The sequence below is a fragment of the Pocillopora verrucosa genome, chromosome 2, assembly GCF_036669915.1.
Source record: "Pocillopora verrucosa isolate sample1 chromosome 2, ASM3666991v2, whole genome shotgun sequence".
In the NCBI taxonomy this organism is placed as follows: Eukaryota; Metazoa; Cnidaria; class Anthozoa; order Scleractinia; family Pocilloporidae; genus Pocillopora; species Pocillopora verrucosa.
The window spans coordinates 10,941,166-10,963,183 of record NC_089313.1 but is presented as its reverse complement, the minus strand read 5'-3'; the positions used below and the strand labels follow the sequence as shown (position 1 = coordinate 10,963,183).

General features: G+C 36.8%; 1 protein-coding gene across 2 annotated transcripts; it reads right to left on the bottom strand.

Moving 5' to 3' along the window:
* Positions 1–670: 670 nt before the first annotated feature.
* Positions 671–21,258, bottom strand: LOC131771233 (RNA-binding protein Musashi homolog 2). 2 transcript variants are annotated; one of them, XM_059087006.2, is made up of 16 exons: positions 21,108–21,257; positions 20,923–20,963; positions 20,648–20,729; positions 20,406–20,490; positions 19,990–20,031; positions 15,315–15,407; positions 14,385–14,433; positions 12,005–12,087; positions 11,289–11,382; positions 10,731–10,814; positions 10,063–10,164; positions 9,072–9,248; positions 7,945–8,144; positions 7,190–7,212; positions 5,526–5,553; positions 671–5,263 (listed from the first exon to the last, which is right to left on the bottom strand). In XM_059087006.2, the coding sequence occupies exons 1-14, from the start codon at positions 21,167–21,169 to the stop codon at positions 7,207–7,209; spliced, it is 1,200 nt and encodes a 399-aa protein (XP_058942989.1). In that variant the 5' UTR covers positions 21,170–21,257; the 3' UTR covers positions 671–5,263; positions 5,526–5,553; positions 7,190–7,206. The 2 variants fall into 2 exon arrangements, with proteins under 2 accessions (XP_058942989.1, XP_058942988.1); XM_059087005.2 differs by lacking the exon at positions 7,190–7,212 and having other exon boundaries at positions 21,108–21,258.
* Positions 21,259–22,018: the final 760 nt, after the last annotated feature.

The following is a 22,018-nucleotide window of genomic DNA, read 5'->3' as shown; positions in this document are numbered from 1 at the left end:
GAAAAAATAAGATACTTTTTCAGGTGTGTTGTTAAGGCTTTTGTCAGGGCTGGAGTCCTTGTATAGCGCCGTACTTTATATGATAAAATATATTCTTGAATTTTCTCTCCCTTGTGGAACAGGGTACTCATGAATATGTGTGGGATGCGGCAGGTTTTATATTTTGCATTTGAGACAAACACTATGAAACACTACCTTCTAGCCTCATTATAGAATCTCTAGTTCTTTTCAATGCCATAAAATTGTGCTTTACCAATAGCCACATGCAGTCTTTAACTGTCTATTTTTCCTTAAGTTTAGGGCTTGACGATTGTATAGCGGAGCATCATCCAGCAAAAAAACGCGAGTGAAGCCCCATACCTTAGAAAATATGGTTCACTTCATCAACTTAAGAAAATTCGGCTGTGACTAATTGTCTTGGGCAGACTCCAAATCTAAGACCCGATTTTTACTTCCCGCAGCTACTGATATAGCAATACTGTGGCTTTTTTTGCTTGATCCGTTGCCCTAATATGGTAAATTGGCGTAACAGGGGAATAACAAAAGTTGTAAACCACTGCTATTATTTAATGTTAAAAGCGTTTATTGGAGATTGAATTTCCCTTTAATCTCCCGAAAATACATTTATAAGGGACATACTAATGCAAGGAAAGAAAATGAGACACAAACCTCTCTGTACAAATTTTATTCATTCAAATACAGCCATATACATCTTTCAAGGACTAGATTTCCGAGTGTTAAACACAGCATGACTAGGTAGATTAAAACTAGTAGTAAACGGTTTCATCTGATGAAACCAACGCTTCAAATGGACTACGTACTCATTACCCAGGAGGAGTCGACACTACTCTTAGGTGCTTTCAGATCTTTCTCTTGTTTGATATTACAAATTCTCCATACGAAACTCTGCCAGTTTAATGTAAGCCTCCCCCTGGGGACTTATAGCCTATACTTTTCTACACTAATTCGCTCTTAGCATGGTTTATGGTGAGAGCTGCAATGAACTATTTCAGTGGCACTTAAATTTTAACACTAGGACAAGCAATTGACACTATAGATTGATTTTCCTCCCATATAGATTTCAATGAACGAACATAAAACAAATCGTCCCACTATACCAAACTATCATTTGCTCTGTAAGTAACGAAGAAACTGGTCAAACTTTTCTCAAGTCGTCTACCATTTCATACCTTTAACGTGCCTTATAATTTTAGAAAAATAAAAGAGCAACTGGGGTGAAACATGACAGTTTTATAGCATCAAAATCTTGCCTAGTGTATGATATCAATATTGCCTGTACAATTCACCGCCAAAGGTGAAGATCTTCTGTTTCTACGCGCGGCACCATTTAAACCACTATCCACTAAAGATCGCAACACATACAAAACATCTCACTTGCATCAAGATTTCTCTCAAAGTTTTGAACGATTTTAAGAAACCTTTGAAAATATATACTTACTCTCCATTTTTGAATAAAATACGTTCAATAATCTCTTATCACAAACTTGTGTTCCAGCGTAAGACAGTCAACAAGGTTAAACAGTGGTGCTAACCAACAAGTCCTCCTATATTTAGATGTAATACAATTCTGACATCTCTAAGATTCTCGCGATATAACTTTGGTCAGTCTCTTTTGTTGACTGTTTTAAGCGGGAAAACTATAAGTACAAACATGTGGTAAAAGATAAAATTTTTATAAAATTACGCATTTGAATGGTATTACGTTTTAAAAATCTTCTACTTATTATCGGTACTCTTAACAAGCAATACTGGTTATAATCTAACTAGTCAAATAAAATTCAGTGGGGAGATACTGTGATCGAAAAGTCACGCAATGCTCCCATAAGGAGGGTAACGTTGCGTGACACCTTACGAGACTGAGGCTGTCGTTTGAGTAATTATCACACAAATTCCGTCATATCAGTGATTTAGCCACTACATTTCAAAATGTTTCAATGACATGCAGGTTCAGGTAAGCCGGGGTTTCTGGTAACTATTGAAAAGAACGCACTTACACGTTCTGCAGTGTTAACATCATTAAAAAAAAAAAAAAGAAAACTTTCGGGCCAAATATCGAAAAACGCACTAGTGGGTTCTAGGTTCATGATTTTTGCAGCAAGGACTTGTTCTATAGCAATGACAAAACGTTTTGATAGTCACAGCACATTCTCCTTTAAGGATAAAAAGTCACACCCCCTTAAATGTTGACATTGAGGAATTTTTTCTCCTCGTTTCGGTTCGCTCTAGCGAGATAAAGAAAAGAAATAGATTTGATAATGAGATTTAATTCTTAAGTATTAGTTGTTTTCTTTCTTAAATTTTCATGGTTCATGCGATAAAAATGAATGAATCCAGTGAATACATTTTTCTTGAGAACAATTTGCGTGACAAATTAAGATGCAATCGAATTTGCCATTTTCTGATTTGAAATGATTATCCCTTATTCCACCGTGAAAGAAAGAGGAACTCTGTCTCTTTAAAACAGACAACCGCGCTCCTCTGAATTTTATGATGAAAGTGGACTAAGAGATATATCTGTAAAGCAAATGGCCTTGTAACTACAGTATATGGATTGTCAAATAATAAAATGTTAATAATTTAGAAATAATAGATTATCAAGAAAATAGAAGATAAGAATAAATACATGGTACTCGAATTCTTTGTGAGTACGCTTTCAATTTTCGCTTTTGAATGGTGAATCAATTGATTGTTTATCAGCCAGGCATCTAACGGTTGGCTCCAGCTAATATTCCTACCAAGTCCTAGTCATTTTATCATTTGAAGTTCAGAGTACGAAAAAACATTTTTGGCAACGAGATAAGATCAAGTGGATCCTTCCTTGTTACCGGTAAATGCGACTGGAAAATAAACGTGGGAGGTTTAAATTGTAAATGATAACATAATGAAAATAATCTCCTTGTGATAAACATGAAAAATTGTACAAATAATTTAAATGAGCAGGACCTGACGAGTGCACTATCTGCTGACTTCACGCTCTAGTTTGGCCACTTTGAAATATCTACAGCACGTTGATATTTGGTTACCCTGTGAGACAGCGATCGACTCTTACTGATAAGTTAGTGGGATACATTGACGTATCAAGTATCACATTCTCGTCCCGAAACAATCTCGCGAGCCAAGGGTCATCACGGCTTCTTCTCAGCGGCATGGACCATACCGCTGACAAGGGACCGAAATGACCCTGGGCTCGAGACCGGTCCAGAGATGGTTGTGTCGAACTCGCGCAGGGGCAATGCGTTTAGGGGTTCCTCTTGTGGGCGAGAGGAAAGACAAGAGGACCTCAATCTCGCAGGGTAAGATTTCATAAGTTATTAGAGTGGCAAAACCTTTAAATCGTTCCGCATTCTTGGCTGTGCGCGGTGCATGCTCACGAATAAAACCTTTGGATTTATTATTAATTTTCTTTTGAGAAAACTTAAATAACTTAACTCATTCGTTGTTTGAAACTTTCTAAAACACTATCTGTGCACTACTTTTTTCTCAGTCTTGCAGCCGTCACTTATAAAGTGGCGTCACAATTGATAATGAATTTCCCTCACAAAATCAGCCACAAAATGCTGATGTCTAAGTTTTCTCAAAGTAACAAGGAGAAGATGAAGGCAAGCTTCTGTGCGTGAGTTATATGTTGGAAAAAAGAGAACAAACAACGGAGAAACTAAACAGTGATATAAACAAACTAGCCTTAACATCGACCATTGGAGTAACGTATCAGCTCAAGGGAACCGGTTCTAGTGCAATACTCTGCGTAACTAATTAATGAACAAATCTAGGAGAGCGTTAGCATTCCTCTTCAATCTCTTTCTCTCTAGGGGAAATCAGCGAGCACCTTCTATCAACAGACGAGTTTTCACCGTGCGGAAATTTCATGCGTCTTTGTTTTTTTTTTAAGATGGAAAACTTAGGAGGTCTTTCACGACCTCAAAGAAGTTAAAAATAGAAAAATGAATCGAACCTCGACCAAAACCTCTCGTTTGCCTTCATCTACTCCTTACAAAAGGCCAGTTTTTGAAACTGACAAACCAAAAAGTAAATAGTTTTCATACCACAAATCGGATCACGAAAGAAGAGAAAATAAAACGAATTCGAGATTGACATTTGATGTCCCTTACATACATAGAATATGAAATACTCTGGGGGGCGTGAGAGAACAGCTAACCCTTCATTTTTTTCTAGTCCTATGTCGCTATACACTGCAGTTTAACTTGAAACCCAAATATACCTTTACTATTCCATACCTTACTTTTGCAGAACCGTGCTTACCTATCTTCACTGCGTCGACTCGCACATTCTACGTTAACTCTAAATATAATCGTTTCTCTTTCGAATTTACCCACAAATATAGTACTAAACGGAAATCTAGACATCGTCTCTACATACGGAGTCTTTTCAAGAAAAAATAAAAAGAAGAATTCTTTAGGTCTCAGACTCTTGGTGCACGATGGAAGGTGTAGTATATATTGCTGTGATGATGCGAAATAAAATACCGGGGCGCTCTGTAATTTTGGTTTCTTATTTTCGCATTTGAGTCTAAACAGTATGTAAGTTGTTTTGAAGCAGTCCAATCAAAATGAACCTAAATCCCTTTCTGATAAAAAACATTCTTCATTCTCAAACGATTTAACTTCGCCCCGAAAACCAAATCTTCATTTCCAACCCCTCCCTCTTACTTCCTGTTTGGCTCGTGGGTTTTCCAATCGACCGCAATACGCCACCAAAATGTCATACAACTGGAAAATTCTCTCATTCTAGTAAATCACTACAACAAAAGATAATCAACCCGTGCTACTTAAATACTTTCTTTGAATGAAACCGTGACCCCGAGTCGCCAAACCTCTGAACTCTTTTAAATGAGAGATGGGTTGACTTTTTCACCGAATAATCATATGTAGTTTTTGTAACTATCCACTGCAAAGAAATCTACACACACTGAGCCATTGTAAATAACTGCTAACTACTTCTACCAATGAACAAAAGATGTGACTAGCCTGCCTTGTTACTAAAATGGTCATGTAAATCAAGTTATATGTAAACTAGAAATATCTCTACAACAGAAGTCATTAAATTTCATTTTGACCATCAAAAAATGTTTCACCTTTGACTAGGTGGATAATAAAATCGAGATTAATTGTCTCGTAATCGAGACAGTATCATGGTTTTGTACCTCCAAAGTCGAAATTCATCAAAAGCAAAAATTCGACCTGAAACAACTTGGCAAGTTCTTCAGTCAATCAGCGTCTCATGCCTTTGAAAGAGATGAAAAAAATAAGAAGTTAGAGGGGAATAGAAAGATTAGAAAGAAGAGAGAAGGAAAGGAAAGAAAGAAAAGAAAAGAAGATTGTTGACGACAAAAATAAAATTCAGGAACTTTGTAAGCGTTGGACTTGGGACAAGAGGAATGCTCGCCCCAGATCTCTGTCAATAAATAATGAATTCGCATTGAATTCTAGAATCTCACACGTTTAAGAGCGAACGCATGGGTCTACAGGCGATCAATTCGTACTTACCGATGATTCTTTAGTGGCCAACGGAAATCTAGGAAAAAAGGAAAGTGTAAGGTAAACTTGAAAATGTAGTTTTTTAATTATTCATGACAGCTTCGGCGGGAATGTATTTACAAATGTATAAGTTGAATTACCGCGCGCATTTTGAAGCTTATTAACGATAGTTAAATTCCCCTCGTGACGGATTTAAAATTTCAGGTAGGGTGAGGTCCTGTCAAGCTACATCTTGGAGAGCAGCTAGGTTAGCTTTCATTGTTATGAGAGGTGAAGATTTTACTGAGTTTAAGTTTAGAGTCAGTTTTTTGGCGAAGATTTGTTTTCGAGAACCTTTATTTCTCCCTACTTTTCTGGTATCTGATGATTCAATTTCTTTTTCGAGTTTAAGTATGGTATGTTTGATTAAATTCAGGTTCCCAGCGTACGTTATTTATTGCTCTAACTTAAAGTTGTCTTATCTTTGTTTAAAATTATGAATTAAAAATCCTATTATCCTGCAGTAAGTTAAATTCTTTTGCTTAGACACTTTTATGGCGAAGGTAAACCATTAATCAAATATGGGAGGTGACTAAGGAAAGAAAAAGATATTTGACAATTATTCATCAAAGATGGTACATATTCACCACTTTCACCGACATTGAGGTGAATAATTGTTTTAGTACCGTATTTCTTCACCCTAAAAGTTACAGACCTTCCAACAGACTGTGCTGTCCGAAAAAGAAAGCAAAACCATCGACTATAAGCCTAGAGCGAAATTCTAGACTGTAACCAACCATTTGAGTGAGCGAACCTCATGGAAACAATGGGAAATGGCTCACTGAACACAAAAGCTAATGAATTAAAATAAACAGAAAAGAAAAAGGCGAATCAATGAAGATATAAATACTACTAAGCGACTTCAGAAACACAACAATACTCTCAGTTACTGTAACCTAACAAACGTTTCAATCGAGTATCTCTTTCGTTGCTGTTATTTTTCTCATCATGCCAAAAGCACGCCGCTCTTCATATACAATGGCTTTCAAGATAAAAGTTGTCGCAGAAGCTACTTGTACTTGCTTTTGAATCCCAAACCCTCGGCTATTATCAAGCCGAACCCTGTTTCTTGTGAGAAATATCCCAAACTTTTGTGTCAACTACTGAAAAATCACTCGGCTTATAGGTGAAGAAATACGGTATATACCAGACAGATACCAAAACATTCGTTTATTTCTTTCAATATACCGAAAAATGGAGAGAAATTCAACTCATGACTTTAAGAGTTTGTCTCATCAGCTGCTGAGAGGTGAATAGTACTTGCTATTCACTTCTAAATTAGCCATTCAGCTTGCATGAAAAGCACTATTCACTTGTGTGGTATATACCAATTCAAGATATTGTTACATAGTGCCATAAAAATCTGCTACATTTGCCTTGTTGTTAAGTGTGTTTGTATGGACTGAATGAAAACAGAAATAGGTTATGAAATTGGAACAAAATTTAGCATTTTACATTTTAAATTGGTATTAAACTTGTTAAAGGACACTCACTAAAATAGTTGATGATAGCATAACATTTTGGTTAAGTATTTAACGCAGCACTTAGTTTCTAAGACTTAACAACCAAAACCTAGCATCTGTGTAAAAAACTGAATACCAAGGCTTAATCCTTAGATATTAATAAGTACTTACAATGATGCTCTCCTCCTTCAGAACTGTCAAAATAAATTGGAATGTTAATTAATCAATTTGATTGCATAATTTATGATTGGGACTAATTTCTGTTCTCTTTGTTTTCATGTTGGTTGTCAGTTTGTTTATTGTAGTTTTTTATCATTTGAAGTTAAATTTGGTCATTTTCTGTAAGTTTTACCCCTAAATTTAACACATCAATCTATAATTATAATGATATTTTAGATTTGTGTGATAAACTTGGCTACTAGTTTAAGGAGGTGAGAAGACATTTAGCTTTTAAGGTAATTTTAAAATGTGCCTTTTTATTATAAAACTATTCACCTGTACTGATTCAGTTGCTGTTGAAGGTTAAAAAGTTGTAACTGAAGTGGCAATAGAAATGGGTTTTCCCTATATCCCTACTATTTAGAAAGTGAGGGGGGGAGGGGGGGGGCTTGTTTGACATTATGCCCAAGGGAAAGGGCACTTATTGGTGTGTTGGTGCTTATCCGAGGAAATAACATTTTGAACTGTTCAAAGTTTGTTTAATTATGATATGATACAAACTGTCCAATTAGTTACCACTGAGTACAGCTAAGTTTACACTAACTTTTCTAGAGTTGTAATGTGTATTTACATTGTTGATGTTAAACTGTTCTAGAAATTCTACCAAATTCATTTGAAACATAATGAAATAAACTCTGTAGCTTAACCATAAATGAACCTGTCAGTAAGGGAAATAAAATCATTATCATTGTTTTCAGGTGACTTACCGCCATGGCATGACCAAAGCCTGTAGGCTGAGGACTGGTGGCTGTGTACCCCAAACCATCTGCTGAAGTATTTGCAGCAGAGTTGATGTAGCTGCCGAGATCCTGAACAGGTCCTGGACTGGTTGCAGCTGTGGCAAATGCCCTGGATACTGGAGAGGGTGGTGGTGGACCAAATTGTTGGGTATGATGGTAATTCATGCCTGTAAAAATTCATCACAAACTTAATGCTGTAAATTTGTAGGACTTTAATGTTCACCAAAAAGATTGTGCATTTGGATAATTAATTGCCAATTTTAGCTGGGGGAAATCTGTTGTTTATGGTTCTAAAAGGATAAAGCAATAACAAATTTCTACAAATAAGTGAAGATTATAATGATGGATGTATGTTAGTTATTCATGTGCTTAATTTATGTTTTGCGTTAATCATTTGATGTCCTATCCTTTTCAGGACAAGGGAAAAAGCCACAAGTTCCCCATTGTGCAGATATCAAACATACTTTGTCGAATGTAAGTGATGTATACGATGCAACAAAGCCAATGGTCAAATGTTTGACAACCTCTACCTTGGCTAAAGCCAAGGAAGGCTGATATACAATACTTATTTCATTTCAGGTGTGATTCATAAAGTGAGTGATATGAAATAAGTTGCTTTAACCCCAGTTAAAACTTTTAAAACCAGGATGAAAAAAACAGCAAACTTAGCTAAATGTAATTTCAAGTCATGGAATTAAACCCAGGCCTAAGGAGAGGGAGACAAGCACTCCCACCCCTGCATCAATCTTTCTCCCTTGATAGAAATGCAAGGATAAGGATGAGAGGAAAGAAAGCAAGCAAGAAAATTGAGGGACATGATGTGCAGGGTAAGATGGTACCTCTCTTTACAGCTCACCACAGACAGAAAAAATGAGATGCCTCAACCAAAACCTTCCCTCTTTGGTGTGTTTACCTTTACAGAGTAGAACAACCCTTGTTTTCCTCTCTCCCATTGACTGCTGCCCCCCTCCTCTTTTCCTTATTCAATTGCTGGCCAATTTCAAAAATTTTGACACAGGGGTATACCATGGAAAGAATTTAAACACACTGGGAAATGACTGGTATACATGACAAAAGCAAACATATTACCGTACCCTGATAGTCAGTATATTCCGGCATGGCTGGGTTAACTTGTGGGATGTCAGGTGGTCTGTTAGGTCCTGAACGGCCTCCCTGATTACTTATGGTGGCATAGTCTGCATAATACTGACCTCCTGCTGTTCGTCGTTGGTCAGGGGGATTCATGAAGCCAGAAGGATAGCCAGTAAAACCTAAAAAAGTTTCATAATTACCAGTATTTAAGAAGAGCTGCAAAAACTTGCCACAGCTTTAGTAAAGGGATACACATGCCAGGCATAAAGTTATTTGAAACACAGAACCAAAAATAAGTGATGAGATGGAAGCTCAAGTCTAAGTGGTGAAAGCACACCCCTTGTGGAATATGAGGCAACTTTAAACCATGTTTCAAGATAATTTGACCCTCATAATATATTTTGCACATTTCTTCTTAGGCTTTAAATTGTATGTATGTATGAAGAAAAATATAATCCAGATTGCAAAGGGTGTAATTTTCCATCAAATGAAAGGGGTCATATCTTTCAATAACCTGATTTTGGACTTCAAACATGTCACAATAATAAAAGTTGTGGTAAAAGTAACAGTGCAGATTGATGGATCTCGCAGAGATGCAAAGAGTTAAGAAGAAATACTGGTAATCATGATTTCAAAGACTTTCAGTAAGCCACAGTGACTGCTTCACTTGTGTCACTTCTTTGTTTCAAAACATTAGTTGATACACTGATTCAGGTTTTTCTAAACAAAGAAAGCCATCTACATGAACGCACAATGTGCAAGCTTGTCCTTTGTTTTGAAATAATTCTCTGAATGTCAGCGTTGTGAACCCTTAATAATTCTTCTTGCTGTTTGCCATATTATTCTTATGATGTTGGATTGGAGAATTCTGTATTGGATCAACTAATAATCACCAAATTGTTTTTGTGTGCTTGATATAGTATGTATTTGGGCATAACTCGATCTTGCCTTTCCCAAAATAATAGAGATCACAGTGTAGTTAGCTACTCTTACCAAGCATTCCTGGATAGTTTCCCAAGTAACCACGTCCTTTGCCTCTTACTGGCCTGTTCTGTGCTGCAAATGCTGCAAATGCTGCAGCAGGACTGTACCCGCCTACATGCAATCAAAAGGGGAAGAAATTCAGATGGAACCATAGCAAATGAATAGTTTCACAGTATATTGTGTAGCTCTAGAAAAGTAACCATGACTGTAAGCACAAGCCAATGATTGTGTCGTCCATCAGTCTTATTTTGACCATTTCCAATCTTTGACTGATTTCCTAGTTGGTGCAATTGTGACAACATTTGAATAAGTTTCTTAACACAGTATTTAAGCAGGGAAACAATTGCCTGGTTTCTATGTCTTGAATAGAAAACATGTAACAGTGTGGGAGGTGAAGTTTATGGACTGACTAAGGGTGAATTACAAAGTACATAACACAAGAAGCGGAAGTTAAATATAATCCACTGTTCAACTTCTAACCCCTCTGTGTGTGAGAGGCTTCCTTCTGGCATACTTGTGGATCTTTTTTCCTCATCAAAAAATAGTACTTCCTGGTGATTGGAACAACATGCCAAAGTCGTCTAGAATTTTATTTTGGTTCCCTGCTGCAGTTTCACTCCATCCCTAAATCTCTTTGGCTTGAACTTAGGTCATAGCTAATTTAAAATTTTTTTTACCTTGAAATGGGCCACCAAAGTTACCAAAACCAGGGCCAAAGCCCGATGGAGGAAAGCCTCGAAACCCAGGAGGGAAAGGATACACTAAGAGCAAAGTGGAAGTAGTGTTAGAACTTTTGAGTGTAGTTTGAGTGATGAGAACTCTCAAGCTGATTTGTTGACCCTCTATGCCCCAACATTAATGTGCATATTCTCCATATTTTTGTCTATACATTTCCCAAGGTGCTAACACAGAAAATCTGGTTAACAATAAAGAGCTTCTTCAGTTGGTGATCATTTCCTTTGTTCTTGTGACCATAGTGCATGATTCAGAGGTGACATAAAGAGAAATTTCCGGGGTATTACAAAAGTTCATGTGAAGTATAGGTGGACATAACAAATTTTAATGCCATGAATGTCAACAACTGTGCTGGTAAACTTTACTGTGGTGCAGCAGTGAGACTGTAACTCTGTCACGTGTGACCATAACTCTACCACATGATCATACATTTACAGTTGCCAGGAGATTGCATGAAATGCTAGTTATGTGGCCAAATAACAAAGAAGTTCTGTACTTACAGAACCCTCGTCCAGCCAAGGCCCTACCAGCCCTACCACGCCCACCTTGCAAACTTTGCATCACTTCTCGAGGTTGTGCTTTCTTAACTTCAGTCTGCAAAATGAAGTGCACCATGTGGATTAATTACAAAGGACCGGAATACAGATTATCATCTCCATTGTATTATTCTCACTTGCTGCAGTTTTTATTCATCACTAGTAAATAGTGAAAATTGGCATCACCAATAAGGGGATAAAACTTAAGAAACATGCCGGTTGTTTGAGGGCATAGAAACTTTACTGCAGGGACAATCTGTTTCCACAAAAAACAGCAAAAAGTGAAACAAACAGAAAAACCAAACAAAACAATGCATTGAGAGGAGGCTGAGCAGAGATCATCTTGTGTTTACTTAACATCCCATTCTTAAAGGAAAAATATTGTGAGAGATTTTGTCTTTGGTTTATATATTCACAGGAGATTTGAACACAAAGAATATTTGCCACTTGATAACTCCTGCCCATATTTATTACTGTGGGATATTTGCATACTGTATGTCACTGCGGTAGTGGTATGTAGTTGTACTTCCTGAAATGTAATCAGACTGGAGAAAAAAAAAGCTCACCAGTTTGTCAATTGAATGTTTATGAAAATGCCTATCTAGAGGGATCATTTTGAGAGTGTACAATTTATGGGTAACTATCTATCAGCAAATACATGTATTAGCAGCTTAGAATACCTTCTTGTCATTGATCAGGTGGAACTGTTCCTCACAAGCACTCTCAGCTGCATCTTCAGTTTCAAATGTTACAAAACCAAATCCTTAAAAATGTCAATAAGAAAACATTCTCATTGCAATGTGAACATGAAAAGAACTGCAAAAGCTTTACCCTCAAATTTAGGGTTTAAATCTTAGCTGTATGATATAGACAAAAGCCAACTAATGATGGACTGATAACTATCTTATAAACAAATTTTTCAGTTTGAATGGAGTTGAAAATTGTTTGGAAACTCAGGGATTTGGTGGAAGGCAATTTTGCTCTTCTTAAACAAGAAAGGCTGGAGCAGTGGGGGGAGGTTACACATGGACATTCTCCTGTGGACATTTTTAGAACCACAAATTGTTATCCAGTGTCCATATTTTGTAGGGTATGTGATTAATATTTGGTCTACTGTCTCATTACAGAACCCAACTTGGATTATACAAATTTTTGATTATCCAAACTCACTTCTCTGATCTCATTTTTTCATGAATATTAATTTGTCACATTTGAGATTCATAACAACTTTTATCCATCAAACAAAGCAGAATGATGCTCTGAGATAATGTGGATGCTATGCCATTAATGCAGCTTTAAAGAATGATAAAATTGGCACATGCACTGTAGCAGCTTGCAACACACTAATTTACGGTAGTATTTTAGGTAGTAAAACGTTTTTAAAAGTTTTTGTGGATGCCTTGGCATAATTTGGCAATGAAGAATGTACTTTAATACTTAGGTAATATTAATTAGGTAAGATGTATCAAGTTTTACTTTGTGGCTCATTAATTTTCATATTTTGACTATCCTGACTCTGGATTATGCTGACTTTTCAGACTATTCCCCACAAGTCTGCATAGTCAGGGTTTAAATGTAGTTATTAATTACTAAAAGGGGGTAGGCTTCTAAAGAAACTGTGGTACTGTGTTGGTGGGGAAGTATAACAGGGTAATTTTGTATTATCAACTAAGTTGATGTAAATTGGCCACCATAAAGAGTTTAAAAGCAGACATTTCAAGCATTGACCCTTCATCAGAAAGAGTATTTATTATCCTTCTGAGTCTGGCCATTTTTGACCAACAAAATAAATTACCAGATGGAATGTTTAAAAAACAACAAAATGAAATCTTAAACTGTAACCAGATGAAACCGCAGTACTCAAATCTTTCACTAAGCTGTCTGTATAGTGCATTTTTCATGTAACTAAAGCTTGATCCTAATTTTGGAGTGGACATGTGCTTAATAAAGGCATCTGGTGAATGCAGGTTAGTCAAATGTTAGATGTGAGAGGAATAATATGAGTTGTATGCTGAGGTGTGCCTCATTCAGGGTGTGTGCTAATTTCCTTCTGCTGTGAGGAAGAAGTTTCTAAACAATTGAGACCAGGTTTGACTATGGAAAGAATAAATGATCACAAAATCACAAATTACATTTTTTAAATATTTCCTTACTACAAATTTGACCTTGGGAAAGTCAGAGAAGAGTGGGTGCGGTCAAATATTTGGACTGATTCGACGGATTAGATGCTATGAAGAAAACAGTAATTATTCCTAATGTTATTATTCTTTACTTTAAAATGGATTGCTTGGCGCAAGAAGAAAAAAGAAGGAAGTCTGAACTTGACTTGAAGAAATCAGTATTCTTGAAGTTATTTTAAGCAGGCAACTTCACAATCTGTTATTTTTGGATTGGTCTGATTTTAACCAGGCTTTGTGAACCATGGGTCTGGCAAGCACAGGTTTATTTTATGGTTGATGCAAGGGAGAAAATTTGGACACTATGCTCTTGTGTGATTAATTAAGAGTGTTTGTTTTTTTTTCCCACAATTCTGCTGTGAGGAAATTGTACTTAAAAATTGGTATAAGTTGAAGTGAATTATGTATAAATGATCACATTAAAAACACCATTTTCAGAAATTTCCTGACCTAAAATTTTTTTTACTTGGAAATATTAGAGTGATGTGGGCATATTCAAATATTTGGATAGACTGGATGGATTAGAGCATATTTGGAAAACAATAAATAGTTTCTAATGTTGTCTTATATTGACTTTTAAATAAACTGCACCCTCCAGGATGGAAAAGAAAATCTAAAGGTAATAAAAGTAGCTAGCATTTCCAACCTGTTATTTATAGCAACCAGTTTCATTTCCCTTACTTTTGTATTGGTTTGATTTGAAACAGATATTGTGAAATGCAGATCTTTTTGATAACTTGCAAATCCTGCTCACTTCTTTGTGTGGTGTTGATAATGGTATTAATTAATAGTAAATGTACACACTAATGGTCATAAAAGAGGGCATATTTCACTGGAATTTCCTTTTTTAGATTTTCTGACAATAAAGATTGATTGAAGTTACCTCTATGTCTGTGTGTGACTTTATCAAACATAAGCTTGGATTCTGCTACCTAGAGATTAAAAGGAGATAACTGTAAGTTACTAATAATTTTGGCACAGAGTGTTGAGATTTTTGTGTCTTATAGGTTAGTTAACACTCTACAGAAGCCAAACATATGAGAAGATATGGCCATAGACAATATTGTGTCCCTTTGTTGTCGCTCTCATGCTTTGTTCAAGTCCCTGTCTACTACTGAAAAATATGTTCATGCTATTAATAAGCATGAAAAGGGAAACCAAAAGAAAGGCAAATAAAAAGCAGCCATCTAGGAAACTAAGATGTGATGGAAATACCATTGGTTTATCAAGGGTGCACAATAATTTTAGGGATAAACATATGAGCCCATGTGTTGTTGTGCAATGTGAGTTTTTTCAATTACTTTAACCTTTTTAGCATTTTATCCCGAATTGTTTTCTTCTAACTCCTTGTGTGTTAGGCTGCTTTCTTTAAGTTTTCCAAGACCAGACAAAATGTACATGCACAATACAAAACTTCTATTTTCTCTAAAGCCTGTTAATATCACAAGTCATATATGATTGCAGAATCCCAAGTCAAAGATACTTATTCTCATACAATTTTCCCCAAAGTGTCACCAAGGACAGACAATTGTAGAGGATAACAGAAAATAGTAATGTTCATATCACAAAGAATATCAAACACATTTTTCTTCAGTAGACCTGGCAATTGTCATGGTGCCATTGTACAAGAAATTGAAGGAAGTTATCAAATTCGTTGTTTTAATAAGAAAAAAGGTGTTGAAAAATTCTCAAAATCTTGAGAATTTTTCTAAAATCTTTTTTCAACTATGGTTCCCATTACAATGTAAATTGATTTGAAACAAAATTAAAAGTAAGTGCTTAATGGTAAACTAGAGATTGATATGCAACTCACCTCTCCATATTGTTTAAAAAAATTAGTCAAGTCTTCTTCAGTGGTAGAAGCAGACACACCACCTACAAATATCTTCTTTGTTTTTGTCACCAGCTGAAAATCAGAAATATCATAATAACTGCTCTAGGCAAGATGTGGCATCAACTTACTAAATAGACTAGTAACACAATTTAGTGACTAGAGAAGTAGTGTTATGTAGCAGTATTTTGTTAAACTTTTCATTGAAATTCCTGCTTTCAACAACATTATGTGGTGGCAGTCACAGATCACCTGTCAACTCATAGGTCATACAGATAGTAAGGAAAAAATATGTACTTTTGCCCTCAAATATTGGATTCAAACCACCAAAGATCCTTTTTTCATAACTTTGCTATGACTTCCTTTATTCATTATTTTGCTTACAAAATTAATTATGATAACCTCCCCTCTCCAGCTTTTGCCTCAATGCTAGTTCTAGTTATCATTTGCTGTGCTTGCTGTACTTGCTGTGTTTACCTTAGTATTAGTTAATTAACTTTAAACTTACAACTGCATGGCAACTGTATCTTTTAGTTTAATGTGACTCATACACATCAGCATCCTTTTCAGATCACTCTAACTGACTAACCATATTTACCACAAATTACATTTTTCAGTCTTGGAAAGGTTGGAGCATGCAGTCAGACAAGTTGTTACTACCAGCAACTGTGTCGCAGAAGTTTATTCTGAATTGAATTCTTGTGGCTGGTTCTCTCCCATAAAATGAAAAACTGAACAAATAACATGGAGTATGTGACATGTGCTGAAAAAGGCTTAATCGAAGGTATGATTTCTTGCATTTTTATGTAAAGTTCATCATTTGATAACTTAAAAATTGCCCCTGAATAGAATGGCAAGTAAAGGTTATTTTCTGAAATAATTCAGCTTTGCTTGTACATACAAAGCTACTGCCAGCTAGAGTGGGAGTAGTTCTCAAGCCACTTAAATCTGTTTCTCCCCCCCCCCCCCTAGTGGGTTAACAAATTAAAAAAATGCACAAAGTAAGTTGTTTTTTTTTCATCTTGACACGAGTGTGAACCAAAGAAAAAGTTATGAGTTCTCATGTGGAATCTATACTCTACAAACCTTTGGATTTCACGCTTCAATGCTCTACCTGAACTACAGAGACTTGATGATATGTTAGGCTAGTAATATGTTGACAATCTTAGATTCATAAGTCAGAAATTGGTGTCTGAAAATTAGTATTTGGTGGTGATAGATTTTTGCTTTGCAAACTAAAAATTTTGTATTTGTTACCCATCAATAAAAATGGGACAATTGTAATTAAAGCTGTGTTGGAAAAAGTTGAACACAGCCTGGTCAGCATATTGGTTGATATAACATTCAGTTATAATCAATATGTCAGGTAGTCAACTGACAGTGGACCAATGGGCACCAATGTCTTAGTTGAGATGTCTACTGGCTAGAGATATTGGTCAGCTTGCTGTCAAGTATCAGCTGTTCATTGGTCAATTATGTGCTGGCTATTTTCTGATTATGAACTATCCACAGTCGGGGTGATATACAGCTGGACTATCAAACAATATGCTAATTGATTTTATCAATAAATGCTAGACTTCACTAACCAAAATACATGATCTAGATAGTGTAGAGGTTTCAACACTGGCTCTCTTCATTACTTCTTGAATATCACTTTGTTTTCTAATGAGACAAATGGCTTTACATTTTTTTTTGTGAAACGATGACAATGTGTGGAAAAGGGAACTGAGGAAGAAGAGAAATTTTGTGAGCATGTGCACAGAAGTTGATTTTTTCATGATATTGTTTGTTAGACTATTAGTGTTACTGAAAGGCCAATTCAAAACCAGGTCATATCTTATCAATTATTTCCTGTTTGTAAAGCAGGTTTGTAGTGAAAATAGTAATAAGTCTACTAGAGAGCTTATCAAAGGAAGAAAACATTTCAAAAAGAGAAAATACACTTGTTTTACTTTCTAGCTTAGAAATGTTCTCCAGACATCAACAGCATATATCCCCATTCAGTACATAACTGATTTGCTCATTGTCATTAGCAAATCTTGCTTTTGAAATAAATAGCTTAGCTAATATTTCAACGCAACAATAGGTTGTTATAAATTCCTTCTACCCGAGGGTCAAAGTTCAGCTAGATGAGGCTTGTTTTTCTTTGGAATAGAATTCAAATAGAAAAACAAGGTACATATATAATAATGACATCATTGTGAATATTAAATAATCTGAAATGAAAAAAGGAGTGGTATCAAAAGTAGCATATTATATGACTCATAGAAAATAAATTTCACAAAGATAGTGCAATCCTATACTTTCCTTGTGTTTGGTGTTTACTGTACACAATGTCAATCAGACAGTGGTGTGATTTCAGAGAATTATTGAAATTCAAGATGTTGAAACAATGTGATATGCATCTAGCTTTTTATAGAGATGATCTGTTCTCTTGTATCTGCATATAAATTAGCTCAAGGCTATGCTCCACAGCAGGCAAGCCAAATGCACTTGTACTTATCAAATCCACAAAATTGGTGCTATGCTACTTTATACTGTTGTATTTTACTGTTATGCCTTTGTTTGGCTATTAAAAGGGAACCACTTACAGTCTGAGCAAGCTTATTACTGAATAAGCTTTGGTGGAATAAAACTCAAATTACAATCTTGTGTCTCCTTAAGGTGAAACACTTTCCTCTGACTCAGTTTGTTTTAGCAGCTATTCACAAATCATTTATTTAGGTGAAAAGCAGAGTTAAAGAACTGGACAATTGGTGTAGAACAGTGGTCTGCACAGAGCAGTTAAAGATGGTTCAATACATATTGCATCATCTGTTTATTTAAGGTTCGCTAATTATGATAAGAGCAAGAAAGGAAAAACGCTGTATTTATGGAAATCAAATGATCCAAAAATTGTCATGTGAAACGGTATTTCAAGAAGAGCTCATAAAAACTTGAGCAATTAGAGTTGGGATTAAACCATGCACCTCCATAACACTACTTTGAATATTCATCACACAACTTGCTTAACACACCGATAAAAAGCATTTTGGGGGGAAGATAGGCAGGGATCCACTTGTTAATGGATTTTATCAAGTCACACAACATACAAGAGAACGTTTATCCGCTTCCCAAATCGAACTTTACTCGATGCCTACATTGTATCTTTCACAAGCAGGAAGTTTTGAATAGGTCTCTCAGGAAGCAATAATTTAAATGTATTTACTTTCGCATCAAATAGGTGTGAAGGACTTTCAGAGACACGAGAAAAGCATTCAATGGCCAAATTTGTGTCTTGAAGAAGGTATTCTTCAGAAGAAATTGAGATAAATTGGTGGTAGTGTTGTCGTCAAGGATGCGCGTCGATTTACTAGGCTTGTGTGACACCACCGTTCTGGGAGTCACAAAATGACTAATGAGCGGATGCGAGAGCAATATTATTTAAACTTACGATATTAAAATGAAACCTGAATTGCACTGCGTCCGTAACGTAAAACAAAACAACTATTTGAGACAATTTCGCATTTTTTTTTGTCTGAAAAGAATAAATAGCCGACGACATCGATTCATGGACGTTCGGGTGGCAACGCTTGTCGGGGAAGTATTTTCTTTAGAATTACCATCTTGTACCTGCGTTCAAGGTGCTGAAGACATGGCAGCTCAAGCGTGTATGTAGCAAGCAATAATTTATAAGCTCCTTTTGTGGCTCCGCACCTAAGTCTGACTTGCGTTGAACCCGACACAAACACTGGCGAATAACAAAGTCTCGGGTAGCCGCACTCTCACGAAAATATGTTTGTTTAACATCGGATAAATTGTAAAACCGGTCCTCTCCAAGTTGACATGCTAAACTACTCTGTTAAACGCAATAAAACATGTGCGACTGAACCTGCACTATTCACCTGAAGTGTCGCTCAACTGATCTACTTGGAAAGGGTGGCAAAACACGGTACGCAAACCGAATCACTGCTCTACTAGTAGCTTCCTTTGTTGTCTTTATTGAAATGGACTTTGAGAACCTGTAATTATTCAATTTTACAGAAAACAAACTAGAAAAAAGATATAGTCTGTAACACACAACGAGTCGCTGCGGCAAAGTAATGGCTCGGGAAAACCCCCAAAATATCGCGTGTTTGTTAGAATATAAACTCGGCTCTCGACCGCTCTGCCCGCCGTAGGAGGTGAGCGGCTTCTTCGGGCCCTTGCACTCACTCGCTCAATTTATTTTGGAGTGGGCGTACTGACGATACAAACAATTTAGAATGGCATTTTCACTTAAGATGGGGTCCGATCCGTTATCCTGATACAAAACTGGAGAAACAGATTCGCATCTTAACACGGAACTAAAGCGTTTGGCGACCAATGAAACTGCCCTTCTCGTTTACAAGCTGGCTTCCGAACGTTATATTTCCGTTTAGGGCGGCCTTGAAAAGACTAACGCTTTGCAAATTACGCTCAAAATACTAGCTTAACAGCATGAAACCATGAAGAATTACAATTCTTAGAAGGACAGTTTGATAAAAAAAATTCACAAGTATAAATGGAAAGCCACTGCCGTGCTGTTGTCAAGCAAACAATTCGAAGTCCTGATCTTTTGATCGAGCTATATGCATCACACGATATTTAAACACCCTTCCACGCTAAATTTAACGCACTTAACAGTAACAAGTCTTACCTTCGGTTGAGGTCTTTTGGGCACAGCGACTTTCGGATCGATCTGCATTAGCGTTAAACATATGTACAAGGTGTTAGCGTAGATGTGGTTAAGCTCGCTAAAGTTGAAGCTCAGAGTACATCTTAACATTACAATGGCTTCGTCGTGTGAATTTAATTTCCCCAGGCACGAACATCACTTAAAGCGAAAATGCACCCCCTTTTCGGCTAAAATACGGCAAATTGAAAATAAAAACTTTGCAAGTAAGCGTTGGAAGTTTAATTCATTGAAAGAGTTTATTTCAAGCTTTAGGTACCTTGATCGTATTAAAATACGGACACGCCAGACGTTTGCAGATGGAGCGTGAAAATTAGTCTTGAACGAATCCATCTCTATGGCGCGCGCAAAAAAATAATCACAAGATTTTCCGTACAAACCTTCTTGTGGTCAAGTTCGTGTGGGCATGCTTTCAACACCGCATCTACAGCGGTTGGATCCTCAAAAGTAACAAACCCAAACCCCCTAGAATATGGATACAAAAACAGAATTTAAGCCACCATCATTATGTTGCATATTGCATATTCTTCAGACATGCCATTTACAATACAAAGCTCATCGCGCAACGGTGTCTAAGGTGGAAGCAAGGTCGGTGTTTCCTACACCAGCCTCTGGCTTTTACCTCGATTGTTTTGTGTTAGGATCCCTCATCACTAAGCACTCCTTTAGATCTCCAAACTTGCTAAAGTATTCCTGCAGACCCTCTGAAACAGACGACAAAAACGGACCGTTACGGAACCGTGAACTTAACCACAACCGATTGTTCCAAACGTGACTCATCTCAGCTCATTTTGTCGGCGTAGGAAAACCAACTCCACGGCCCTTTTATTGCGGAAGAAAACGATTTACGACTGCAACAATATCCAAACTTATACAAGGATCAACAAAATTCCCAACCTGCCGTTGTTTCCCAACTCAGGCCTCCGACGAACATCTTCCTGTTGGAGAGGAGAAGAACGGACGACATAAGAAATTTATGCTTACAACAAAATTTGCTACCAGCTAAGTCACACCATCATTTCGTGCTAATAAAACACGAAGCCGGCTGGCAGAAATTCGGCTGGCGGAAGCGAGCAACTTACCCAGGATCGTTCGGGAGGTCGACTTTGGAGGCACCAGAGGTCTGTGGACTATCCGCCTCCATTTTTCCTACAACTACAACTAAACAAGAGATAGACTAACGAATGCCGACACGTGGATATTATATTCGGATTGGTTCGTGATGGGTGGTAATTTGGCGCCATTTGGAACTGGCACCTATGCTCTTGATTGATTGTGAGCTGTGGGCTTCTGTGATTGGTCCACGAAAGTCTCCCTCGCAACGCTGTTAGAAGCCGTGAGTGATGTGACACATGTTCGAATGTGGCCCGCCTTTCCTTTTGTCCTTCTCCAAGCCTATCCATTCTTCTTCCCTTTCATTGGATCAAAGTGACGAGACCCTTGAGAAACTGCCAATCAATTTGACAGCTGATTTGGATCGAAAGACGAATAAATTACCTCTGTAGACTAAGGACATTGTGAGTCTTTCTAATTTTAAGGTTCGGTGAGACAATCGCAGCGCGTATAAAAATAAACTACCGTTTGCATCTGATGACAGGAACACGATCGCAGCCAAGAAAGAATTGCCAAAGCTTGGCGACGTCTGAGTTACCTAATATTCAAACTCTGTTTTACAGGTCGGATCTTAAGTTTAAAACTTTCATGAAGAGGGTAGAATAAGCAATTTTGTTTACAATGGACATGTAAACACAAAAAAAATACTTAGCGAACCCTTAGGGAAAGTCGACAATTTCCGTGTAGTCTAGCGAAGCCTTTCGAAAACTTGATTAAACAGGTATTGCAGGTTAGCTTCTTGTAGTGTATGGGAAGGTTTTGGTGTAACTCTTGTGGAGAAAACGAATTTAGAAATAGAGAGAAAACGTACTTGATCTGTAACTTTGCGGGACAAAACATGTAGCATCAACATAAATACACTCTACAGTATGGCGGCGTT